The sequence below is a fragment of the Cetorhinus maximus genome, chromosome 12 (genome assembly GCF_964194155.1).
Source record: "Cetorhinus maximus chromosome 12, sCetMax3.hap1.1, whole genome shotgun sequence".
NCBI classification, from domain to species: domain Eukaryota; kingdom Metazoa; phylum Chordata; class Chondrichthyes; order Lamniformes; family Cetorhinidae; genus Cetorhinus; species Cetorhinus maximus.
Genome location: NC_135890.1, coordinates 64,467,922 through 64,494,204, shown reverse-complemented (window position 1 = coordinate 64,494,204; position 26,283 = coordinate 64,467,922). Strand labels below are relative to the sequence as shown.

Here is a 26,283-nt window from a genome sequence, read left to right as displayed (position 1 = left end):
GTTCTGGACACCCCCACCATCGGGAACATCCTTCCTGCATCTACACTGTCTAGTACTTAGAATTTTATAGGTTTCTATGAGATCCCCCCTCATTCTTCTGAACTCCAGCGAATATAATTCTAACCGACTCAACCTCTCCTCATATGTTAGTCCTGCCATCCCAGGAATCAGTCTGGTAAACCTTCGCTGCACTCCCTCTATAGCAAGAACATCCTTCCTCAGATAAGGGGAGCAAAACTGCACACAATATTCCAGATGTGGTCTCACCTTGCACATTAAAACTATTCCAATTAATATTAGTGTAGTTAAAATCCCCCATTATTACTGTCTTATTATTCTTACACTTCTCTGAAATTTGATTACATATGTGATCCCTTATCTCTCCCTGACTGTTTGGGGGCCCATAGTACACACCCAATTGCGTGTTTGGCCCTATTGTGTTTTTTACTTCTACCCATATGGCCTCATTTCATGATCCTTCCAAGAAAGCATCCCTCCTCACTGCTATAATTGAATCCTTGATCAATATTGCGACCCCCCTCCTCTTCTATCCCCCTCTATATCTCGCTGGAATACCCTATAACCAAGAAGGTTGAGCTGCCAGTCCTGCCCTTCTTTTAACCAAATCTTGGTCATTGCTATGATATCATACTCCCACGTGTCTATCTGTGCTCTCAGCTCATCTGTCTTATTCCTCAGGCTCCTTGCATTAAAATACATTCCATTTAGCCTTGCTAAACTCACTTCTTTCTTATCTAGCCTATGTTTCCTCTGCCTTCCACTTACTAGTGTTTTAACTTATAATTCCATCTCAGCTTCTCTCCCCTCTGAATTACTTTTCAGGGTCCCATCATCCTGCCAATTTAGTTTAAATCTGCCCCAACAGCATTGGCAAACCTCCCCGCGAGGATGTTGGTCCCGTTCCTGTTCAGATGTAATCCATCCAATTTGTACAGGTCCCACCTCCCCCAGAAACAGTCTCAATGCCTCAGGAATTTAAAGCCCTCCCTCCTGTACCATCTCTCCAGCTACACATTCATCTGCTCTATCCTTCTGTTCCTATACTCACTACTGCATGGCACTGGGAGTAATCCAGAGATTACTACCTCTTAAATCCTGCTTTTCAATTTCCTACCCAACTGCCTAAAGTCTGCTCGCAGGACCTCTGCCTTTAATGCTCTGTAAACCTGCCCCCGCAGATCTCTCTGCACCCCCACAAAACCCTATTCCCTCAAACTTACTGACATTGAATTCCCTATGACAAGTTTTAGTCCATTCCCCAACTTATCAATGTCCCTTTAGAGCTTCCTTTGGTCTGAAAATTTATAAACTAACTATATCTCCTATTTTGATACCATCTGCAAATTTGGACACTATTTGTTCTCAGCTTGTATTCAAATCATTGATAGTGATCAGGAGTGTCCAAGAACAAACTCCTGTGGGACTCCACTACCCACTCAACTACTTTGACTTTAACTCCAAGTTCCTGTTTTATTCTTTGGACTGTACATAGTGACCGCTGGTACTGACCTGAGGGAGATCGACTGTCTGATCCCAGTCACTGGACAGAGGAGCATTGGCAAAATCCAGTAACGTCTTCATGCAATAATGGAGCAGAGGCCGTGACTCGCTCTCCTCGCCAGCCACTATACACAGTAGCAACATGGGCAGGCCAGCTGCCCTCCGGGTAATTGAACTGCTCCAAGGGCCCTGCAGACCTGACAAGCCCTGGTCAGAAAGAGAAAGATGCAGCAAACAATTGATTTATGGGACTGTGATCATTGCATCATAAGGTTTAGGTTAGCTATGGGAAAGGACAAAAAACAATCCGTAGTGAGAATAACTAACCAGGGGAAGCTAAGTTCAGTTGGGTAAGAACGGATCTGGGCCAAATAAATTGGAGTCAAAGGTTGACAGGAAAAATAGTAACTGAACAATGGGCTACCTTTAAAGAGGAAGTAGTTCAGGCACAGTCAAGGTATAGCAGAGTATAGCAGGCCAGAGTAGAGATCTCCAAACAATGGCTGGGGTTTAGGGACTTTACATGGGGCCCAGTGTCAGATACTCACACTCTTGAGTGATATGACTGAACCAAGAGGCAGGCCTGCTACCACTTCTGTTCGTTCATTGTTCCAACCTATCTGTGGAGGAGCTGCCAGACATGGGGAGCAGGCTTTTAACCGGCCCTACCTGTGGTGCGAGTTGGCATCAGGCCAGTTAAACTGTGATAGGGCAATAAATCGAAAGTATTGAACATGTGTACGCTAGTGTCACACCGCAAGCGAGTCTCAGGTACCTGGTCCAGGATCTGACGGGGAATTGCCTTCAGTTCTCCAGACTGTTGTTTCAGAAGAGCTGCACAGAACCTAGTTAATCCAGCACTGCACCCTTCCACTACACCCTGCAACATAGACAATGCAATTGGTTAGTTCAAAAGTTCACAACAGGCAGGTGACAGATACATTTGACTGTGTTTGGTGTCTAAGTAGGTCCTGTGTGACTGCGTTTGGTGTCTCAATGGGTCCCATGTGACTGTTTCTAGTGTCTCAGTGGGCCCTGGGTGACTATATTTGGTGTCTCCATGGGTCCTCTGTGACTGTGTTTGGTGTATCTGTGGGTCCTGTGTGACTGTATTTGGTGTCTCTGAGGGTCCTGTGTGACTGTTTGGTATCTCAGTAGGTCCTGTGTGACGGTGCTTGCTGTCTCAGTGGATCCTGTATGACTGTGCTTGGTGTCTCAGTGGGTCCTGTGTAACTGTGTTTGGTGTCACAGTGGGTCCTGTGTGACTGTGCTTGGTGTCTCAGTAGGTCGTGTGTGACTGTATTTGGAGTCACAGTAGGGCGTATGTGACTGTGTTCGGTATCTCAGTGGGCCCTGTGTGACTGTGTTTGGTGCATCAGAAGGTCCAGTGTGACTGCGTTTGATGTCTCAGTGGGTCTTGTGTGAGTGTGTTTGGTGTCTCAATGGGTCCTGTGTGACTGTGTCTGGTGTCTCAGTGAGTCCTGTGTGACTGTGTCTGGTGTTTCAGTGAGTCCTGTGGGAATGAGTTTCTTGTGTCAGTGGGCCCTGTGTGACTGTCTTTGGGGTCACAGCGGGTCCTGTCTGTCTGTGTTTGGTGTCTCTGTGAGTCCTGTGTGACTGTGTTTGGTGTCTCAGAGGATCCTGTGTGACTGTGTTTAGTGTCTCAGTGGGTCCTCTGTGGCTGTGTTTGGTGTCTCTGTAAGTCCTGTGCGACTGTGCTTGGTGTCTCAATGGGTCCTGAGTTACTGTGTTTGGTGTCTCAGTGGGTCCTGTGTGACAGTGTTTGGTGTCTCAGTGAGTCCTGTGTGACTGTGTTTGGTGTCTCAGTGGGTCCTGTGTGACTGTGTTTGGTGTCTGTGGATCCGGTGTGACTGTGCTTGGTGTCTCAATAGGTCCTGTGTGGCTGTGCTTGGTGTCTCTGTGAGTCCTGTGTGACTGTGCTTGGTGTCTCATTGGGTCCTGAGTTACTGTGTTTGGTGTTTCAGTGGGTGCTGTGTGACTGTGTTTGATGTCTCAGTGGCTCCTGTGTGACTGTATTTGGTGTCTCAGTAGGTCCTGTGTGACTGTGTTTGGTGTCTCAGTGGGTCCTGTTTGGCTGTGCTTGGTGTCTCAGTGGGTCCTGTGTGACTGTGCTTGGTATCTCAGTAGAACCTGTGTGACTGTGTTTGGTATCTCAGTAGAACCTGTGTGACTGTGTCTGGTGTCTCTGTGCGCTCTGTGTGACTGTGTTTGGTGTCTCAGTGCATCCTGTGTGACTGTTTTTGGTGTCTCAGTGGGCCCTGTGTGACTGTTTGGTGTCTCTGTGGGTCCAGTGTGACTGTGCTTGGTGTCTCAATAGGTCTTGTGTGACTGTGTTTGGTGTCTTAGTGGGTCCTGTGTGACTGTGTTTGGTGTCTCAATGGGTGCTGTATGAATGTGTTGAAGTTTCAGTGGGTCCTTTGTGACTGTGTTTGGTGTCTCTGTGAGTCCTGTGTGACTGTGTTTGGTGTCTCAGTAGGTCCTGTGTGACTGTGCTTGGTGGCTCAATGGGTCTAGTGTGACTGTGCTGTGTGTCTCAGTAGGTCCTATATGACTGTGTTTGGTGTCTCAGTGAGTCCAGTGTGACTGTGTTTGGTGTCTCAGTAGGCCTTGATTGACTGTGTTTGGTGTCTCAGTAGGGCCTGTGTGACTGTGTCTGGAGTGTCAGTGAGTCCTGCCTGACTGTGCTTGGTGTCTCAATGGGTGCTGTGTGAACGTGTTTGATGTCTCAGTGGGTCCTGTGTGACTGCGTTTGGTGTCACAGTGGGTCCTTGGAGACTGTGTTTGGTGTCTCAGTGGACCCTGTGTGACTGTGTTCAGTGTCTCAGTGGGTCCTGTGTGACTGTGCTTGGTGTCTCTGTGGATCCTGTGTGACCGTGCTTCGTGTCCCAATACGTCTTGTGTGCCTGTGTTTGGTGTCTCTGTGAGTGCTGTGCGACTGTGCTTCGTGTCTCAATGGGTGCTGTGTGAATGTGTTTGATGACTCAGTGGGAGCTGTGTGACTGTGTTTGATGTCTCAGTGGGCCTTGTGTGACTGCGGTTGTTGTCACAGTAGGTCCTTTGTAACTGTGTTTGGAGTCTCTGAGAGTCCTGCGTGACTGTGATTGCTGTCTCAGTGCATCCTGTGTGATTGTCTCTGGTGTCTCAGTGGGTCCTGTGTGACTGTGTTTGATGTATCAGTTGGTCCTATGTGACTGTGTTTGCTGTCTCAATGGTTCCTGTGTGACTCTGTCTAGTGTCTCAGTGAGTCCTGTGTGACTGTGTCTGGCGTCTCAGTAGGACCTGTGTGACTGTGTTTGGTGTCTCATTGGGCCCTGTCTGACTGTCTGGTGTCTCTGTGAGTCCTGTGTGACAGTGTTTGGTGTCTCAGTGGATCCTGTGTGACTGTGTTTGGTGTCTCTGTGGAATCTGTGTGACTGTGCTTGGTGTCTTAGTGGGTCCTGTGTGACTGTGTTTGGTGTCTCAATGGGTGCTGTATGAATGTGTTGATGTCTCAGTGGGTCCTGTGTGACTGCGTTTGGTGTCACAGTAGGTCCTTGGAGACTGTGTTTGGAGTCTCTGTGAGTCCTGTGTGACTTTGATTGGTGTCTCAGTGGGTCCTGTATGATTGTGTCTGGTGTCTCAGTGGGTCCTGTGTGCCTGTGTTAGGTGTCTCAGTGGGTCCTTTGTGACTGTGTTTGGTATCTCAGTGGATCCTGTGTGACCGTGTCTGGTGTCTCAGTCAGTCCTGTGTGACTGTGTTTGGAGTCTCTGTGAGTCCTGTGTGACTGTGATTGGTGTCTCCTTGGGTCCTGTATGACTCTGTTTGGCAGCTCTGTGGGCCCTGTGTGACTGTGTTTGGTGTCTTAGTGGGTCTTGTATGACTGTGCTGCGTGTCTCAGTAGGTCCGATATGACTGTGTTTGGTGTCTCAGTGAGTCCAGTGTGACTGTGTTTGGTGTCTCAGTAGGGCTTGATTGACTGTGTTTGGTGTCTCAGTAGGGCCTGTGTGTCTGTGCTTGGTGTCTCAGTGGGTCCTGTGTGACTGTGCTTGGTGTCTCAGTGAGTCCTGTATGACTGCGTTTGGTGTCTCAATGGTTCCTATGTGACTGTGTCTGGAGTCTCAGTGAGTGCTGCGTGACTGTGCTTGGTATCTCAATGGTTGCTGTGTGAATGTGTTTGATGTCTCAGTGGGTCCTGTGTGACTGCGTTTGGTGTCACAGTAGGTCCTTGGAGACTGTGTTTGGAGTCTCTGTGAGTCCTGTGTGACTTTGATTGGTGTCTCAGTGGGTCCTGTGTGATTGTGTCTGGTGTCTCAGTGGGTACTGTATGCCTGTGTTAGGTGTCTCAGGGGGTCCTATGTGACTGTTTGTTTGGTATCTCAGTGGATACTGTGTGACTGTGTCTGGTGTCTCAGTCAGTCCTGTGTGACTGTGTTTGGAGTCTCTGTGAGTCCTGTGTGACTGTGATTGGTGTCTCAGTGGGTCCTGTGTGATTGTGTCTGGTGTCTCAGTGGGTACTGTATGCCTGTGTTAGGTGTCTCAGGGGGTCCTATGTGACTGTTTGTTTGGTATCTCAGTGGATACTGTGTGACTGTGTCTGGTGTCTCAGTCAGTCCTGTGTGACTGTGTTTGGAGTCTCTGTGAGTCCTGTGTGACTGTGATTGGTGTCTCCTTGGGTCCTCTGTGACTGTGTTTGGTGTCTCAGTGAGTCCAGTGTGACTGTGTTTGGTGTCTCAGTGGGGCTTCTGTGACTGTGTTTGGTGTCTCAGTAGGGCTTGTGTGACTGTGTTTGGTGTCTCAGTAGGGCCTGTGTGACTGTGCTTGGTGTTTCAGTGGGTCTTGTGTGACGGTGCTGTATCTCTCAGTAGGTCCTATGTGACTGTGCTTGGTGTCACAATGGTTCCTGTGTGACTGTGTCTGGTGTCTCAGTGGGTCCTGTATGATTGTGTCTGGTGTCTCAGTGGTTCCTGTGTGACTGTGTTTGATGCTCCAGTTGTTCCTATGTGACTGTGTTTGGTGTCTCAATGGTTCCTGTGTGACTGTGTCTGGTGTCTCAGCGAGTCCAGTGTGACTGAGTTTGGTGTCTCAGTAGGGCTTGTGTGACTGTTTGGTGTCACAGTGGGCCCTGTCTAACTGTTTGGTGTCTCTGTGGGTCCTGTTTGACGGTGTTTGGTGTCTCAGTGGACCCTGTGTGACTGTGTTCAGTGTCTCAGTGTGTCTTGTGTGACTGAGTTTGGTGTCTGTGGATCCTGTGTGACTGTACTTGGTGTCTCAATACGTCTTGTGTGCCTGTGTTTGGTGTCTCTGTGAGTGCTGTGTGACTGTGCTTGGTGTCTGAATGGGTCCTGAGTTACTGTATTTGGTGGGACTTGTGTGACGGTGCTGTATCTCTCAGTAGGTCCTATGTGACTGTGTTTGGTGTCACAATGGTTCCTGTGTGACTGTGTCTGGTGTTTCAGTGTGTCTTGTGTGATTGTGTTTGGAGCCTCAATAGGTCCTGTGTGACTGAGTTTGGGGTCCCTGTGAGTCCTGTGTCACTGTGCTTGGTGTCTGAATGGGTCCTGAGTTACTGTATTTGGTGTCTCAGTGGGACCTGTGTAACTGTGTTTGTTGTCACAGTGGGCCCTGGGTGACATAGTTTGGTTTCACAGTGGGTCTTGTGTGACGGTGCTGTATCTCTCAGTAGGTCCTATGTGACTGTGTTTGGTGTCACAATGGTTCCTGTGTGACTGTGTCTGGTGTTTCAGTGTGTCTTGTGTGATTGTGTTTGGAGCCTCAGTAGGTCCTGTGTGATTGTACCTGCTGTCTCCGTTGGTCCTCTGTGACTGTGTTTGGTGTCCCTGTGGGCCTTGTGTGATTGTATTTGTTGTCTCTGTGAGTCCTGTGTTACTGTGCTTGGTGTTTCAGTGGGTCTTGTGTGACGGTGCTGTATCTCTCAGTAGGTCCTATGTGACTGTGCTTGGTGTCACAATGATTCCTGTGTGACTGTGTCTGGTGTCTCAGTGGGTCCTGTGTGATTGTGTCTGGTGTCTCAGTGGTTCCTGTGTGACTGTGTCTGGTGTTTCAGTGTGTCTTGTGTGATTGTGTTTGGAGCCTCAGTAGGTCCTGTGTGATTGTACCTGCTGTCTCCGTTGGTCCTGTGTGACTGTGTTTGGTGTCCCTGTGGGTCTTGTGTGATTGTATTTGTTGTCTCTGTGAGTCCTGTGTGACTGTGTTTGGTGTCTCAGTAGATCCCGTGTGACTGTGCTTGGTGTCCCAGTGGGTCCTGTGTGACTGTGTTTGATGTCTCAGTGGGTCCTGTGTGACTGTGTTTAGTGTCTCAGTGGGCCCTGGGTGACTGCGTTTGGTGTCTCTATGGATCCCATGTGACTGTGATTGGTGTCTCAAAAGGTCCTGTGTGACTGTGTTTGGTATCTCATTGGCTCCTGAGTTACTGTATTTGGTGTCTCAGTGGGTCCTGTGTAACTGTGTTTGTTGTCACAGTGGGCCCTGGGTGACATAGTTTGGTTTCACAGTGGGTCTTGTGCGACTGTGCTGTATCTCTCAGTAGGTCCTATGTGACTGTGTTTGGTGTCACAATGGTTCCTGTGTGACTGTGTCTGGTGTTTCAGTGTGTCTTGTGTGATTGTGTTTGGAGCCTCAGTAGGTCCTGTGTGATTGTACCTGCTGTCTCCGTTGGTCCTCTGTGACTGTGTTTGGTGTCCCTGTGGGCCTTGTGTGATTGTATTTGTTGTCTCTGTGAGTCCTGTGTTACTGTGCTTGGTGTTTCAGTGGGTCTTGTGTGACGGTGCTGTATCTCTCAGTAGGTCCTATGTGACTGTGCTTGGTGTCACAATGATTCCTGTGTGACTGTGTCTGGTGTCTCAGTGGGTCCTGTGTGATTGTGTCTGGTGTCTCAGTGGTTCCTGTGTGTCTGTGTTTGATGCTCCAGTTGTTCCTATGTGACTGTGTTTGGTGTCTCAATGGTTCCTGTGTGACTGTGTCTGGTGTCTCAGCGAGTCCAGTGTGACTATGTTTGGTGTCTCAGTAGGGCTTGTGTGACTGTGTTTGGTGTCACAGTGGGCCCTGTCTGACTGTTTGGTGTCTCTGTGGGACCTGTTTGACGGTGTTTGGTGTCTCAGTGGACCCTGTGTGACTGTGTTCAGTGTCTCAGTGAGTCTTGTGTGTCTGTGTTTGGTGTCTGTGGATCCTGTGTGACTGTACTTGGTGTCTCAATACGTCTTGTGTGCCTGTGTTTGATGTCTCTGTGAGTGCTGTGTGACTGTGCTTGGTGTCTCAATTGGTGCTGTGTGAATGTGTTTAATGTCGCAGTGGGTCCTGTGTCACTGCGTTTGATGTTTCAGTGATTCCTGTGTGACTGTGTTTGGTGTCACAGTAGGTCCTTTGTGACTGTGTTTGGCGTCTCAGTGGATCCTGTGTGACTGTGTTTAGTGTCCCAGTCGGTCCTGTGTGACTGCGTTTGTTGTCTCTGTGGATCCTGTATGACTGTGCTTGTTGTCTCAATAGGTCCTGTGTGAATGAGTTTGGGGTCCCTGTGAGTCCTGTGTCACTGTGCTTGGTGTCTGAATAGGTCCTGAGTTACTGTATTTGGTGTCTCAGTGGGTCCTGTGTAACTGTGTTTGTTGTCACAGTGGGCCCTGGGTGACATAGTTTGGTTTCACAGTGGGTCTTGTGTGATGGTGCTGTATCTCTCAGTAGGTCCTATGTGACTGTGTTTGGTGTCACAATGGTTCCTGTGTGACTGTGTCTGGTGTTTCAGTGTGTCTTGTGTGATTGTGTTTGGAGCCTCAGTAGGTCCTGTGTGATTGTACCTGCTGTCTCCGTTGGTCCTGTGTGACTGTGTTTGGTGTCCCTGTGGGTCTTGTGTGATTGTATTTGTTGTCTCTGTGAGTCCTGTGTGACTGTGTTTGGTGTCTCAGTAGATCCCGTGTGACTGTGCTTGGTGTCCCAGTGGGTCCTGTGTGACTGTGTTTGATGTCTCAGTGGGTCCTGTGTGACTGTGTTTAGTGTCTCAGTGGGCCCTGGGTGACTGCGTTTGGTGTCTCTATGGATCCCATGTGACTGTGATTGGTGTCTCAAAAGGTCCTGTGTGACTGTGTTTGGTATCTCATTGGCTCCTGAGTTACTGTATTTGGTGTCTCAGTGGGTCCTGTGTAACTGTGTTTGTTGTCACAGTGGGCCCTGGGTGACATAGTTTGGTTTCACGGTGGTTCTTGTGCGACTGTGCTGTATCTCTCAGTAGGTCCTATGTGACTGTGTTTGGTGTCACAATGGTTCCTGTGTGACTGTGTCTGGTGTCTCAGTGGGTCCTGTATGAATCTGTTTTGCACCTCTGTGGGCCCTGTGAGACTGTGTTTGGTGTCCTAGTGGGTCCTGTTTGACTGTGCTACACGTCACAATGGGTCTTGTGTGACGTTGTTCGGCATATCAGTGGATCCTGTGTGACTGTGTTTGGTGTCTCAGTCAGTCCTGAGTGACTGTACTTGGTGTCTCCGTGGGTCCTCTCTGACTGTGCCTGGTGTCTTAGTGGGTCCTGTATGACCGCCTTTGGTGTCTCAATGGGTGCTGTGTGAATGTGTTTGATGTCTCAGTCGGTGCTGTGTGACTGTGTTTGATGTCTCAGTGGGTCCTGTCTGACTGTGTTTAGTGTCTCAGAGGGCTCTGGGTGACTGCGTTTGGTGTCTCAGTGGATCCTGTGTGACTGTGATTGGTGTCTCAATAGGTCCTGTGTGACTGTGTTTGGTATCTCTGTGAGTCCTGTGTGACTGTGCTTGGTGTCTCATTGGCTCCTGAGTTATTGTGTTTGGTGTCTCAGTGGGTCCTGTGTAACTGTGTTTGTTGTCACAGTGGGCCCTGGGTGACATAGTTTGATTTCACGGTGGTTCTTGTGCGACTGTGCTGTATCTCTCAGTAGGTCCTATGTGACTGTGTTTGGTGTCACAATGGTTCCTGTGTGACTGTGTCTGGTGTCTCAGTGAGTCCTGTATGACTGTGTTTGGAGTCTCAGTAGCTCCTGTGTGACTGTACGTCTTGTCTCCGAGGTTCCTCTGTGACTGTGTTTGGTGTCTCAGTGGGCCCTGTGTGACTGTGCTTGGTGTCTTAGAAGGTCCTGTGTGACTCAGACAGGTGTCTCAATACGTCTTGTGTGACTGTGTTTGGTGTCTCTGTGAGTCCTGTGTGGTCTGTGCTTGGTGTCTCAGTGGGTCCTGTGTGACTGTGCTTGGTGTCTCAATGGGTGCTGTGTGAATGTGTTTGATGTCTCAGAGGGCCCTGGGTGACTGCGTTTGGTGTCTCAATGGATCCTGTGTGACTGTGCTTGTTATCTCAATGGTTGCTGTGTGAATGTGTTTGATGTCTCAGTGGGTCCTGTGTGACTGCATTTGGTGTCACAGTAGGTCCTTGGAGACTGTGTTTGGAGTCTCTGTGAGTCCTGTGTGACTTTGATTGGTGTCTCAGTGGGTCCTGTGTGATTGTGTCTGGTGTCTCAGTGTGTCCTGTGTGCCTGTGTTAGGTGTCTCAGTGGGTCCTATGTGACTGTGTTTGGTATCTCAGTGGATCCTGTGTGACTGTGTCTGGTGTCTCAGTCAGTCCTGTGTGACTGTGTTTGGAGTCTCAGTGCGTCCAGTGTGACTGTGTTTCGTGTCTCAGTTGGGCCTGTGTGACTGTGTTTGGTGTTTCAGTGGGTCTTGTGTGACGGTGCTGTATCTCTCAGTAGTTCCTATGTGACTGTGCTTGGTGTCACAATGGTTCCTGTGTGACTGTGTCTGGTGTCTCAGCGAGTCCAATGTGACTGTGTTTGGTGTCTCAGTAGGGCTTGTGTGACTGTGTTTGGTGTCACAGTGGGCCCTGTCCAACTGTTTGGTGTCTCTGTGGGTCCTGTTTGACGGTGTTTGGTGTCTCAGTGGACCCTGTGTGACTGTGTTCAGTGTCTCAGTGAGTCTTGTGTGACTGTGTTTGGTGTCTCTGTGAGTGCTGTGTGACTGTGCTTGGTGTCTCAATTGGTGCTGTGTGAATGTGTTTGATGTCTCAGTGGGTCCTGTGTCACTGTGTTTGATGTTTCAGTGATTCCTGTGTGACTGTGTTTGGTGTCACAGTAGGTCCTTTGTGACTGTGTTTGGTGTCTCAGTGGATCCTGTGTGACTGTGTTTAGTGTCCCAGTCGGTCTTGTGTGACTGCATTTGGTGTCTCCGTGGATCCTGTATGACTGTGCTTGTTGTCTCAATAGGTCCTGTGTGAATGAGTTTGGGGTCCCTGTGAGTCCTGTGTCACTGTGCTTGGTGTCTGAATAGGTCCTGAGTTACTGTATTTGGTGTCTCAGTGGGTCCTGTGTAACTGTGTTTGTTGTCACAGTGGGCCCTGGGTGACATAGTTTGGTTTCACAGTGGGTCTTGTGTGACGGTGCTGTATCTCTCAGTAGGTCCTATGTGACTGTGTTTGGTGTCACAATGGTTCCTGTGTGACTGTGTCTGGTGTTTCAGTGTGTCTTGTGTGATTGTGTTTGGAGCCTCAGTAGGTCCTGTGTGATTGTACCTGCTGTCTCCATTGGTCCTCTGTGACTGTGTTTGGTGTCACAATGGTTCCTGTGTGACTGAGTTTGGTGTCTCAGTAGATCCCGTGTGACTGTGCTTGGTGTCTCATTGGGTTCTGAGTTACTGTGTTTGATGTCTCAGTGGGTCCTGTGTAACTGTGTTTGTTGTCACAGTGGGCCCTGGGTGACATAGTTTGGTTTCACGGTGGTTCTTGTGCAACTGTGCTGTATCTCTCAGTAGGTCCAATGTAACTATGTGTTTCGTGTCACAATGGTTCCTGTGTGACTGTGTCCGGTGTCTCAGTGAGTCCTGTGTGATTGTGTCTGGTGTCTCAGGGGTCCTGTGTGACTGCATTAGGTGTCTCAGTGGGTCCTGTATGAATCTGTTTTGCGGCTCTGTGGGCCCTGTGAGACTGTGTTTGGTGTCTCAGTGGGCCCTGTGTGACTGTGCTTGGTGTCTTAGAAGGTCCTGTGTGACTCAGCCTGGTGTCTCAATACGTCTTGTGTGACTGTGTTTGGTGTCTCTGTGAGTCCTGTGTGGACTGTGCTTGGTGTCTCAGTGGGTCCTGTGTGACTGTCTTTGGTGTCTCAATGGGTGCTGTGTGAATGTGTTTGATGTCTCAGTCGGTGCTGTGTGACTGTGTTTATGTCTCAGTGGGTCCTGTGTGACTGTGTTTAGTGTCTCAGAGGGCTCTGGGTGACTGCGTTTGGTGTCTCAGTGGATCCTATGTGACTGTGATTGGTGTCTCAATAGGTCCTGTGTGACTGTGTTTGGTATCTCTGTGAGTCCTGTGTGACTGTGCTTGGTGTCTCATTGGCTCCTGAGTTATTGTGTTTGGTGTCTCAGTGGGTCCTGTGTGACTGTGTTTGTTGCACAGTGGGCCTGTGTGACTGTGTTTGGTGTTTCAGTGGGTCTTTTGTGACTGTGCTGCATCTCTCAGTAGGTCCTGTGTGACTGTGCTTGGTGTCTCATTGGCTCCTGAGTTATTGTGTTTGGTGTCTCAGTGGGTCCTGTGTGACTGTGTTTGTTGCACAGTGGGCCTGTGTGACTCTGTTTGGTGTTTCAGTGGGTCTTATGTGACTGTGCTCCATCTCTCAGTAGGTCCTATGTGACTGTGTTTGGTGTCACAATGGTTCCTGTGTGACTGAGTCTTGTGTTTCAGTGAGTCTTGTGTGATTGTGTTTGGAGCCTCAGTAGGTACTGTGTGACTGTACCTGCTGTCTCCGTTGGTCCTCTGTGACTGTGTTTGGTGTCCCTGTGGGGCTTGTGTGATTGTATTTGGTGTCTCGGTGAGTCCTGTGTGACTGTTTTTGGTGTCTCAGTAGATCCCGTGTGCCTGTGCTTGGTGTCCCAGTGGGTCCTGTGTGGCTGTGTTTGGTGTCTCAGTGGGACCTGTGTGACCATATTTGGTGCCTCTGTGGGCCAACTTGTGACTGAGAATGGTGTCTCAGTAGGTCCCTTGTGACTGTCTTTGGAGTCTCTGTGAGTCCTGTGTGACTGTGTTTGATGTCTCAGTTGGTCCGATGTGACTGTGTTTGGTGCCTCAATGGTATCTGTGTGAATGTGACTGGTGTCTCAGTGAGTCCTGTGTGACTGTGTTTCGTGTCTCAATGGGTGCTGTGTGAATGTGTTTGATGTCTCAGTCGGTGCTGTGTGACTGTGTTTGATGTCTCAGTGGGTCCTGTGTGACTGTGTTTGGTGTCTCAGTGGGCCCTGTCTGACTGTTTGGTGTCTCTGTGGGTCCTGTGTAACGGTGTTTGGTGTCTCAATACGTCTTATGTGCCTGTGTTTGGTGTCTCTGTGAGTGCTGTGTGACGGTGCTTGGTGTCTCAATGGGCCCTGTGTGACTGTGTTTGGTGTCTTAGTGGGTCTTGTGTGACTGAGCTCAGTGACACAATGGGTCATGTATGACTGTGCTGCGTGTCTCAGTAGGTCTGATATGACTGTGTTTGTTGTCTCAGTGAGTCCAGTGTGACTGTGTTTGGTGTCTCAGTAGGGCTTGATTGACTGTGTTTGGTGTCTCAGTAGGGCCTGTGTGACTGTGCTTGGTGACTCAGTGGGTCCTGTGTGACTGTGCTTGGTATCTCAGTGTGACTGCGTTTGGTGTCACAGTAGGTCCTTGGAGACTGTGTTTGGAGTCTCTGTGAGTCCTGTGTGACTTTGATTGGTGTCTCAGTGGATCCTGTGATTGTGTCTGGTGTCTCAGTGGGTCCTATGTGACTGTGTTTGGTGTCTGTGTATCCGGTGTGACTGTGCTTGGTGTCTCAATGGGTCCTGAGTTACTGTGTTTGGTGTCTCAGTGGGTCCTGTGTGACTGTGTTTGGTGTCTGTGGATCCGGTGTGACTGTGCTTGGTGTCTCAATAGGTCCTGTGTGCCTGTGTTTGGTGTCTCTGTGAGTGCTGTGTGACGGTGCTTGGTGTCTCAATGGGTCTTGTGTGACGTTGTTTGGCGTCTCAGTGGATCCTGTGTGACTGTGTTTGTTGTCTCAATAAGTCTTATGTGCCTGTGTTTGGTGTCTCTGTGAGTGCTGTGTGACGGTGTTTGGTGTCTCAATGGGCCTTGTGTGACTGTGTTTGGTGTCTTAGTGGGTCTTGTGTGACTGAACCCGGTGTCACAATGGGTCTTGAATGACTGTGCTGCGTGTCTCAGTAGGTCCTATATGACTGTGTTTGGTGTCTCAGTGAGTCCACTGTGTTTGGTGTCTCAGTAGGGCTTGATTAACTGTGTTTGGTGTCTCAGTAGTGCCTGTGTGACTGTGCCTGGTGACTCAGTGGGTCCTGTGTGACTGTGCTTGGTATCTCAGTGAGTCCTGTGTGACAGCGTTTGGTGTCTCAATGGTTCCTATGTGACTGTGTCTGGAGTCTCAGTGAGTCCTGTCCGGACTGCGCTTGGTGTCTCAATGGGTGCTGTGTGAATGTGTTTGATGTCTCAGTCGGTGCTGTGTGACTGTTTGATGTCTCAGTGGGTCCTGTCTGACTGTGTTTAGTGTCTCAGAGGGCCCTGAGTGACTGCGTTTGGTGTCTCAGTGGATCCTATGTGACTGTGATTGGTGTCTCAATAGGTCCTGTGTGACTGTGTTTGGTATCTCTGTGAGTCCTGTGTGACTGTGCTTGGTGTCTCATTGGCTCCTGAGTTATTGTGTTTGGTGTCTCAGTGGGTCCTGTGTGACTGTGTTTGTTGCACAGTGGGCCTGTGTGACTGCGTTTGGTGTTTCAGTGGGTCTTTTGTGACCGTGCTGCATCTCTCAGTAGGTCCTATGTGACTGTGTTTGGTGTCACAATGGTTCCTGTGTGACTGTGTCTGGTGTTTCAGTGAGCCTTGTGTGATTGTGTTCGGAGCCTCAGTAGGTACTGTGTGACTGTACCTGCTGTCTCCGTTGGTCCTCTGTGACTGTGTTTGGTATCCCTGTGGGGCTTGTGTGATTGTATTTGGTGTCTCTGTGAGTCCTGTGTGACTGTTTTTGGTGTCTCAGTAGATCCCGTGTGACTGTGCTTGGTGTCCCAGTGGGTCCTGTGTGGCCGTGTTTGGTACCTCAATGGTTCCTGTGTGACTGTGACTGGTGTCTCAGTGAGTCCCGTGTGACTGTGTTTGGTGTCTCAGTGGGCCCTGTCTGACTGTTTGGTGTCTCTGTGGGTCCTGTGTAACGGTGTTTGGTGTCTCAGTGGATCCTGTGTCACTGTGTTCAGTGTCTCAGTGGGTCCTGTGTGACTGTGCTTGGTGTCTCAATATGTCTTATGTGCCTGTGTTTGGTGTCTCTGTGAGTGCTGTGTGACGGTGCTTGGTCTCTCAATGGGCCTTGTGTGACTGTGTTTGGTGTCTTAGTGGGTCTTGTGTGACTGAGCTCGGTGTCACAATGGGTCTTGTATGACTGTGCTGCGTGTCTCAGTAGGTCCTATATGACTGTGTTTGGTGTCTCAGTGAGTCCAGTGTGACTGTGTTTGGTGTCTCAGTAGGGCTTGATTGACTGTGTTTGGTGTCTCAGTAGGGCCTGTGTGACTGTGCTTGGTGACTCAGTGGGTCCTGTGTGACTGTGTTCGGTGGCTCATTAGGTCCTGTGTGACTACGTTTCTTGTCTCAGTAGTTCCTGTGTGACTGTGTTTGGTTTCTCTGTGAGTCCTATGTGACTGTGTTTGCTGTCTCAGTAGGTCCTGTGTGACTGTGCCTGCTGTCTCAGTACGTCCTCTATCACTGTGTTTGGTATCTCTGTGGGTCCTATGTGACTGTTTGGTATTTCAGTTGGTCCCGTGTGACTGTGTTTGGTGTCTCAGTAGGTCCTGTGTGGCTGTGTTTCTTGTATCAGTGGGCCCTGTGTGACTGTCTTTTATGACTCATTGGGTCCTGTGTGACAGTGTTTGGTGTCTCAGTGGGTCCTGTGTGACTGTGCTTGGTGTCTCAGTGGGTCCTGTGTGACTGTGCTTGGTGTCTCGGTGGGCCCTGTGTGACTGTGTTTGGTGTCTTAGTGGGTGCTGTGTGACAGTGTTCGGAGTCTCTGTTGGTGCTGTGTGAGTGCTTGGTGTCTCAGCGGGTCCTATGTGACTGTGTATGATGTCTCTGTGGGCCCTGTGTGACTGTGTTTGGTGTCTCAGTAGATCCTGTGCGACTGATTGGTTCCTTGGTGAGTCCTGTGTGACTGTGTTTGGTGTCTCAGTAGGCCCTGTGTGACTGTGTTTGGCGTCTCAATGCGTCCTGTGAGACTTTGTTTGGTGTCTCAATGTGTCCTGTGTGATTGTCACTGGTGTCTCAGTGGATCCTGTGTGACTGTGGTTGGTGTCTCAATAGGTCCTGTGAGGCTGTATTTGGTGTCTCTGTGAGTCCACTGTGACTGTGCTTGGTGTCTCAGTGGGTCCTGTGTGACTGTGTTCGGTGTCTCATTAGGTCCTGTGTGAGTACGTTTGTTGTCTCAGTGGGTCGTGTGTGACTGCGTTTGGTGTCTGAATGCGTCCTGTCTGACTGTGCTGTGTGTCGCCGTAGGTCCTATGTGACGGTGTTTGCTGTCTCAGTAGGTCCTGTGTGACTGTGTTTGGTTTCTCTGTGAGTCCTATGTGACTGTGTTTCCTGTCTCAGTTGGTCCTATGTGACTGTGTTTGCTGTCTCAGTAGGTCCTCTACGACTGTATTTGGTATCTCTGTGGGTCCTATGTGACTGTGTTTGGTATTTCAGTTGGTCCCGTGCGACTGTGTTTGGTGTCTCAGTAGGTCCTGTGTGGCTGTGTTTCTTGTATCAGTGGGCCCTGTGTGACTGTCTTTGGTGACTCATTGGGACCTGTGTGACAGTGTTTGGTGTGTCAGTGGGTCCTCTGTGACTGTATTGGTGTCTCAGTGGGCCCTGTGTGACTGTGCTTGATGTCTCAGTGGGTGCTGTGTGACAGTGTTCGGAGACTTTGTAGGTGCTGTGTGAGTGCTTGTTGTCTCATTGGGTCCTGTGTGACAGTGTTTGGTGTGTCAGTGGGTCCTGTGTGACTGTATTGGTGTCTCAGTGGGTCCTGTGTGACAGTGTTTGGTGTGTCAGTGGGTCCTGTGTGACAGTGTTTGGTGTGTCAGTGGGTCCTGTGTGACTGTATTGGTGTCTCAGTGGGTGCTGTGTGACAGTGTTCGGAGTCTCTGTAGGTGCTGTGTGAGTCCTTGGTGTCTCAATGGGTCTTGTGTGACTGTGTTTGATGTCTCAGTGGGTCGTGTGTGACTGTTCTTGGTGTCTCAGTGGGTCCTGTGTGACAGTCTTTGATGTCTCAGTGGGCCCTGTTTGACTGTTTGCTGTTTCTGTGGGTCCTGTGTGACTGTGTTTGGCATCTCAGTGGATCCTGTGCATCTGTGTTTAGCGTCTCAGTGAATCCCTTGTGACTGTGTTTGATGTCTCAGTAAGTCATGCGTGACTGTGTCTGGTGTCTCAGTCGGTCTTGTGTGGCTGTGTTTCTTGTATCACTGGGCCCTGTTTGACTGTCTTTGGTGACTCATTGGGTTCTGCGTGACAGTGTTTGGTGTCTCAGTGGGTCCTGTGTGTCTGTACTTGGTGTCTCAGTGGGCCCTGTGTGACTGTGCTTGGTGTCTCAGTGGGTGCTGTGTGACTGTGTTTGATGTCTCAGTGGGTCCAGTGTGACTGTGTCTGGTGTCTCAGTGGGTCCTGTGTGACTGTGCAAGGTGTCTCAGTCGGTCCTGTGTGATTGTGTTTGTTGTCTCAGTGGGTCATGTGCGACTGTGTTTGGTGTCTCAGTCGGTCCTGTGTGACTGTATTTGGTTTCTCACTGGGTCCTGTGTGACTGTATTTGGTGTCTCTGTGGGTCCTGTGTTACCGTGTTTGGTGTCTCAGTAGGTTCTGTATGACTGTGTTTGGTGTCTCAATGCGTCCTGTGTGATTGTGTCTGATGTCTCAGTGAGTCCTATGTGACTGTGTTTGGTGTCTCAGTAGGTCCTGTGTGACACTGCTTGGTGTCTCAATGGGTATTCTGTGATTGTATTTGGTGTCTCAGTGGGCCCTGTGTGACTGTGTTTGGTGTCTCAGTGGATCCTGTGTGTCTGTGTTTAGCGTCTCAGTGAATCCGGTGTGACTGTGTTTGATGTTTCTGTGAGTCCTGTGTGTCTGTGTTTGGTGTCTCAGTAAGTCATGTGTGACTGTGTCTGGTGTCTCATTGAGTCCTGTATGACTCTGTTTGGTGTCTCTGTGTGCCCTCTGTGACTGTGTTTGGTGTCTCAGTGCGCCCTGCGTGACTGTTTGATGTCTCAGTGGGTCCTGTGTGACTGTGTTCGGTGTCTCAGTTGGTCCTGTGTGATTGTGTTTGTTGTCTCAGTGGGTCATGTGTGACTGTGTTTGATGTCTCGGTGTGTCCTGTGTGACTGTCTTTGGTGTCTCAGTGGTTCCTGCGTGACAGTGTTTGGTGACTCAGTCGGTCTTGTGTGGCTGTGTTTCTTGTATCAGTGGGCCCTGTGTGACTGTCTTTGGTGTCTCATTAGGGCCTGTGTGACAGTGTTTGGTGTTTCAGTGGGTCCTGTGTGACTGTGCTTGGTGTCTCAGTGGGTCCTGTGTGACAGTGTTTGGTGTGTCAGTGGGTCCTGTGTGACTGCATTGGTGTCTCAGTGGGCCCTGTGTGACTGTGCTTGGTGTTTCAGTGGGTGCTCTGTGACAGTGTTCGGAGTCTCAGTTGGTCCTGTGTGATTGTGTTTGTTGTCTCAGTGGATCGTGTGTGACTGTGCTTGGTGTCTCAGTGGGCCCTGTGTGACTGTTTGCTATTTCTGTGGGTCCTTTGTGACTGTGTTTGGTGTCTCAGTGGATCCTGTGTGTCTGTGTTTAGCGTCTCAGTGAATCCGGTGTGACTGTGTTTGATGTCTCAGTAAGTCATGTGTGACTGTGTCTGGTGTCTCAGTGAGTCCTGTACGACTCTGTTTGGTGTCTCTGTGTGTACTGTGTGACTGTGTTTGGTGTTTCAGTGGGCCCTGTGTGACTGTTTGGTGGCTCTGTAGGTCCTGTGTGACTGTGTTTGGTGTCTCAGTGGATCCTGAGTGTCTGTATTTAGCCTCTCAGTGGGTCCGGTGTGACTGTGTTTGGTGCCTCAGTCGGTCCTGTGTGATTTGTTTGTTGTGTCAGTGGGCCCTGTGTGACTGTCTTTGGTGTCTCAGTGGGTCCTGTGTGACTGTGTTTAGTGACTCATTGGGTCCCTTGTGACTGTGTTTGGTATCCCAGTGGGTCCTATGTGACTGTTTGGTATTTCAGTTGGTCCCGTGTGACTGTGTTTGGTGACTCATTGGGTCCTGCGTGACAGTGTTTGGTGTCTCAGTGGGTCCTGTGTGTCTGTGCTTGGTGTGTCAGTGGGTCCTGTGTGACTGTATTGGTGTCTCAGTGGGCCCTGTGTGACTGTGCTTGGTGTCTCAGTAGGTCCTGTGTGACTGTGTTTGATGTCTCAGTGGGTCCTTTGTGACTGTGTTTAGTATCTCTGTGGGTCCTATGTGACTGGGTTTGGTATTTCAGTTGGTCCCGTGTGACTCTGTTTGGTATCTCAGTTGGCCCTGTGTGGCTGTGTTTCTTGTATCAGTGGGCCCTGTGTGACTGTCTTTAGTGACTCATTGGGTCCTGTGTGACTGTATTGGTGTCTCAGTGGGCCCTGTGTGACTGTGCTTGGTGTCTCAGTGGGTGCTGTGTGACAGAGTTTGGAGGCTCTGTAGGTGCTGTGTGAGTGTTTGGTGTCTCAGTGGGTCCTGTGTGATGGTTCTTGGTGTGTCAGTGGGTCCTGTGTGACTGCGTTTTATGTCTCAGTGTGTCCTGTGTGACTGTGCAAGTTGCCTCAGTGGGTCCTGTGTGACTGTGCAAGGTGTCTCAGTGGGTCCTGTGTGACGGTGTCTGGTGTCTCAGTGGGTACAGTGTGACTGTGTTCGGTGTCTCAGTTGGTCCTGTGTGATTGTGTTTGCTATTTCTGTGGGTCCTGTGTGACTGTGTTTGGTGTCTCAGTGGATCCTGTGTGTCTGTGTTTAGCCTCTCAGTGAATCGGGTGTGACTGTGTTTGATGTCTCAGTAAGTCATGCGTGACTGTGTCTGGTGTCTCAGTGAGTCCTGTAAGACTCTGTTTGGTGTCTCTGTGTGTCCTGTGTGACTGTGTTTGGTGTCTCAGTAAGTCATGCATGACTGTGTCTGGTGTCTCAGTGAGTCCTGTATGACTCTGTTTGGTGTCTTTGTGTGTCCTCTCTGACTGTGTTTGGTCTCTCAGTGCGCCCTGTGTGACTGTTTGATGTCTCAGTTGGTAATGTGTGACTGTGTTTGGTGTCTCAGTTGGTCCTGTGTGATTGTGTTTGTTGTCTCAGTGGGTCATGTGTGACTGTGTTTGATGTCTCAATGGGCCCTGTGTGACTGTCCTTGGTGTCTCATTGGGTCCTGTGTGACTGTGTTTGGTGTCTCAGTGGGTCCTGTGTGACTGTGCTTGGTGTCTCAGTGGGTCCTGTGTGACTGTGCTTGGTGTCTCAGTGGGTCCTGTGTGACTGTGCTTGGTGTCTCAGTGGGCCCTGTGTGACTGTGCTTGGTGTCTTAGTGGGTGCTGTGTGACAGTGTTCGGAGTCTCTGTTGGTGCTGTGTGAGTGCTTGGTGTCTCAGCGGGTCCTATATGACTGAGTTTGGTGTCTCAGTAGATCCTGTGCGACTGTGATTGGTTTCTTGGTGAATCCTGTGTGACTGTGTTTGGTGTCTCAGTAGGTCCTGTGTGACTGTGTTTGGTCTCTCAATGCATCCGGTGAGACTTTGTTTGGTGTCTCAATGTGTCCTGTGTGATTGTGTCTTGGTGTCTCAGTGAATCCTGTGTGACTGTGTTTGGTGTCTCAGTTGGTCCTATGCGACTCTGTTTTGTTGCTCAGTAGGTCCTGTGTGACTGTGTTTGGTGTCTCAGTAAGTCATGTGTGACTGTGTCTGGTGTCTCATTGAGTCCTGTATGACTCTGTTTGGTGTCTCTGTGTGCCCTCTGTGACTGTGTTTGGTGTCTCAGTGCGCCCTGCGTGACTGTTTGATGTCTCAGTGGGTCCTGTGTGACTGTGTTCGGTGTCTCAGTTGGTCCTGTGTGATTGTGTTTGTTGTCTCAGTGGGTCATGTGTGACTGTGTTTGATGTCTCGGTGTGTCCTGTGTGACTGTCTTTGGTGTCTCAGTGGTTCCTGCGTGACAGTGTTTGGTGACTCAGTCGGTCTTGTGTGGCTGTGTTTCTTGTATCAGTGGGCCCTGTGTGACTGTCTTTGGTGTCTCATTAGGGCCTGTGTGACAGTGTTTGGTGTTTCAGTGGGTCCTGTGTGACTGTGCTTGGTGTCTCAGTGGGTCCTGTGTGACAGTGTTTGGTGTGTCAGTGGGTCCTGTGTGACTGCATTGGTGTCTCAGTGGGCCCTGTGTGACTGTGCTTGGTGTTTCAGTGGGTGCTCTGTGACAGTGTTCGGAGTCTCAGTTGGTCCTGTGTGATTGTGTTTGTTGTCTCAGTGGATCGTGTGTGACTGTGCTTGGTGTCTCAGTGGGCCCTGTGTGACTGTTTGCTATTTCTGTGGGTCCTTTGTGACTGTGTTTGGTGTCTCAGTGGATCCTGTGTGTCTGTGTTTAGCGTCTCAGTGAATCCGGTGTGACTGTGTTTGATGTCTCAGTAAGTCATGTGTGACTGTGTCTGGTGTCTCAGTGAGTCCTGTACGACTCTGTTTGGTGTCTCTGTGTGTACTGTGTGACTGTGTTTGGTGTTTCAGTGGGCCCTGTGTGACTGTTTGGTGGCTCTGTAGGTCCTGTGTGACTGTGTTTGGTGTCTCAGTGGATCCTGAGTGTCTGTATTTAGCCTCTCAGTGGGTCCGGTGTGACTGTGTTTGGTGCCTCAGTCGGTCCTGTGTGATTTGTTTGTTGTGTCAGTGGGCCCTGTGTGACTGTCTTTGGTGTCTCAGTGGGTCCTGTGTGACTGTGTTTAGTGACTCATTGGGTCCCTTGTGACTGTGTTTGGTATCCCAGTGGGTCCTATGTGACTGTTTGGTATTTCAGTTGGTCCCGTGTGACTGTGTTTGGTGACTCATTGGGTCCTGCGTGACAGTGTTTGGTGTCTCAGTGGGTCCTGTGTGTCTGTGCTTGGTGTGTCAGTGGGTCCTGTGTGACTGTATTGGTGTCTCAGTGGGCCCTGTGTGACTGTGCTTGGTGTCTCAGTAGGTCCTGTGTGACTGTGTTTGATGTCTCAGTGGGTCCTTTGTGACTGTGTTTAGTATCTCTGTGGGTCCTATGTGACTGGGTTTGGTATTTCAGTTGGTCCCGTGTGACTCTGTTTGGTATCTCAGTTGGCCCTGTGTGGCTGTGTTTCTTGTATCAGTGGGCCCTGTGTGACTGTCTTTAGTGACTCATTGGGTCCTGTGTGACTGTATTGGTGTCTCAGTGGGCCCTGTGTGACTGTGCTTGGTGTCTCAGTGGGTGCTGTGTGACAGAGTTTGGAGGCTCTGTAGGTGCTGTGTGAGTGTTTGGTGTCTCAGTGGGTCCTGTGTGATGGTTCTTGGTGTGTCAGTGGGTCCTGTGTGACTGCGTTTTATGTCTCAGTGTGTCCTGTGTGACTGTGCAAGTTGCCTCAGTGGGTCCTGTGTGACTGTGCAAGGTGTCTCAGTGGGTCCTGTGTGACGGTGTCTGGTGTCTCAGTGGGTACAGTGTGACTGTGTTCGGTGTCTCAGTTGGTCCTGTGTGATTGTGTTTGCTATTTCTGTGGGTCCTGTGTGACTGTGTCTGGTGTCTCAGTGAGTCCTGTAAGACTCTGTTTGGTGTCTCTGTGGGTCCTGTGTGACTGTGCTTGGTGTCTCAGTGGGCCCTGTGTGACTGTGCTTGGTGTCTTAGTGGGTGTTGTGTGACAGTGTTCGGAGTCTCTGTTGGTGCTGTGTGAGTGCTTGGTGTCTCAGCGGGTCCTATATGACTGAGTTTGGTGTCTCAGTAGATCCTGTGCGACTGTGATTGGTTTCTTGGTGAATCCTGTGTGACTGTGTTTGGTGTCTCAGTAGGTCCTGTGTGACTGTGTTTGGTCTCTCAATGCATCCGGTGAGACTTTGTTTGGTGTCTCAATGTGTCCTGTGTGATTGTGTCTTGGTGTCTCAGTGAGTCCTGTGTGACTGTGTTTGGTGTCTCAGTTGGTCCTATGCGACTCTGTTTTGTTGCTCAGTAGGTCCTGTGTGACTGTGCGTGTTGTCTCAGTGGATCGTGCGTGACTGTGTTTGGTGTCTGAATGCGTCCTGTCTGACTGTGCTGTGTCTCGCACTAGGTCCTATGTGACTGTGTTTGCTGTCTCAGTAGGTCCTGTGTGACTGTGTTTGGTTTCTCTGTGAGTCCTATGTGACTGTGTTTGCTGTCTCAGTAGGTCCTATGTGACTGTGTTTGCTGTCTCAGTAGGTCCTCTGCGACTGTGTTTGGTATCTCTGTGGGTCCTATGTGACTGTGTTTGGTATTTCAGATGGTCCCATGTGACTGTGTTTGGTGTCTCAGTAGGTCCTGTGTGACGGTGCTTGGTGTGTCAGTGGGTCCTGTGTGACTGTATTGGTGTCTCAGTGGGCCCTGTGTGACTGTCTTTAGCTACTCATTGGGTCTGTGTGACAGTGCTTGGTGTCTCAGTGGGTCCTGTGTGACGGTGCTTGTTGTGTCAGTGGGTCCTGTGTGACTGTATTGGTGTCTCAGTGGGCCCTGTGTGACTGTGCTTGGTGTCTCAGTGGGTGCTATGTGACAGAGTTCGGAGTCTTTGTAGGTGCTGTGTGAGTGTTTGGAGTCTCAGTGGGTCCTGTGTGACTGTGTTCGATGTCTCATTAGGTGCTGTGTAACTACGTTTGTTGTCTCAGTGGGTCATGTGTGACTGTGTTTGGTGTTTGAATGCGTCCTGTCTGACTGTGCTGTGTCTCGCAGTAGGTCCTATGTGACTGTGTTTGCTGTCTCAGTAGGTCCTGTGTGACTGTGTTTGGTTTCTCTGTGAGTCCTATGTGACTGTGTTTGCTGTCTCAGTAGGTCCTCTGCGACTGTGTTTGGTATCTCTGTGGGGCTTATGTGACTGTGCTTGGTGTGTCAGTGGGTCCTGTGTGACTGTATTGGTGTCTCAGTGGGCCCTGTGTGACTGTCTTTAGCTACTCATTGGGTCCTGCGTGACAGTGTTTGGTGTCTCAGTGGGTCCTGTGTGACGGTGCCTGGTGTGTCAGTGGGTCCTGTGTGACTGTATTGGTGTCTCAGTGAGCCCTGTGTGACTGTGCTTGGTGACTTAGTGGGTGCTGTGTGACAGTGTTCGGATTCTCTGTAGGTGCTGTGTGAGTGCTTGGTGTCTCAATGGGTCCTGTGTGACTGTGTTTGATGTCTCAGTGGGTCCTGTGTGACTTTGCTTGGTGTCTCAGTGGGTCGTGTGTGACTGTGCTTGGTGTCTCAATGGGTCCTGTGTGACTGTGTTTAGCCGTCTCAGTGAATCCGGTGTGACTGTGTTTAATGTCTCAGTAAGCCATGCGTGACTGTGTCTGGTGTCTCAGTGAGTCCTGTATGACTCTGTTTGGTGTCTCTGTGTGTCCTGTGTGACTGTGTTTGGTGTCTCAGTGCACCCTGTGTAACTGTTTGGTGTCTCTGTGGGTCCTGTGTGACTGTGTTTGGTGTCTCAGTGGATCCTGTGTGTCTGTATTTAGCCCCTCAGCGGGTCCGTTGTGACTGTGTTTGGTGCCTCTGTGTATCCTGTGTGACTGTGCTTGGTGTCTCAATAGGTCTTATGTGACTGTCTTTGGTTTCTCAGTGGGCCCTGTGTGACAGTGTTTGATGTCTCAGTGGGTCCTGTCTGACTGTGTTTAGTGTCTCAGTGGGTCCTATGTGACTGTGTTTGGTATTTCAGTTGGTCCTGTGTGACTGTGTTTGGTGTCTCAGTCGGTCTTGTGTGGCAGTGTTTCTTGTATCAGTGGGCACTGTGTGACTGTCTTTGGTGACTCATTGGGTCCTGTATGAAAGTGTTTGGTGTCTCAGTGGGTCCTGTGTGTCTGTTCTTGGTGTGTCAATGGGTCCTGTGTGACTGTATTGGTGTCTCAGTGGATCCTGTGTGTCTGTATTTAGCGTCTCATCGGGTCCGGTGTGACTGTGTTTGGTGCCTCTGTGGAGCCTGTGTGACTGTGCTTCGTGTCTCAATAGGTCTTGTGTGACTGTGTTTGGTGTCTCTGTGAGTCCTGTATGACTGTGCTTGGTGTCTCAGTGGATCCTGTGTGACTGTGCTTGGTGTCGCCGTGAGTCCTGTATGACTCTGTTTGGTGTCTGTGTGTGTCCTGTCTGACTGTTTATGGTGTCTCAGTGCCCCCTGTGTGACTGTTTGGTGTCCCTGGGTCCTGTGTGACTGTGTTTGGTGTCTCAGTGGGTCTTGTGTGACTGTGCTGTGTGTCTCAGTAGGTCCTATGTGACTTTGTTTGGTTGCTCTGTGAGTCCTGTATGACTGTGTTTGGTGTCTCTGTCGGTCCTGTGTGACAGTATTTGGTGTCTCAGTGGGCCCTGTCTGACTGTGTCTGGTGTCTCAGTGGGTCCTGTGTGACAGTATTTGGTGTCTCAGTGGGCCCTGTGTGACTGTGTCTGGTGTCTCAGTGAGTCCTGTATGACTGTGTTTGGTGTCTCTATGGGTCCTGAATGACTCTGTTTGGTGTCTCTATGGGTCCTGTGTGACTGTGTTTGGTGTCTCAGTGGGCACTGTTTTGTGTCTCTGTGGGTCTTGTATGACTGTGTTTGGTGTCTCAGTGGGTCCGGTGTGACTGTGTTTGGTGCCTCTGTGGAGCCCGTGTGACTGTGC

The 26,283-nt window shown here is 50.0% G+C and overlaps 1 protein-coding gene across 1 annotated transcript in view; it reads right to left on the bottom strand.

Moving 5' to 3' along the window:
- The window catches only part of LOC144687161 (tRNA (32-2'-O)-methyltransferase regulator THADA), a 173,443-nt gene that overhangs the window by 29,471 nt on the left and 117,689 nt on the right, over window positions 1-26,283 (bottom strand). The window contains exons 14-15 of the mRNA XM_078552901.1: window positions 2,297-2,401; window positions 1,531-1,728 (exon numbers count right to left, since the gene is read on the bottom strand). Of these exons, the coding sequence (XP_078409027.1) occupies window positions 1,531-1,728; window positions 2,297-2,401 (303 nt within the window). The remainder of the gene's footprint in view (window positions 1-1,530; window positions 1,729-2,296; window positions 2,402-26,283) is intronic.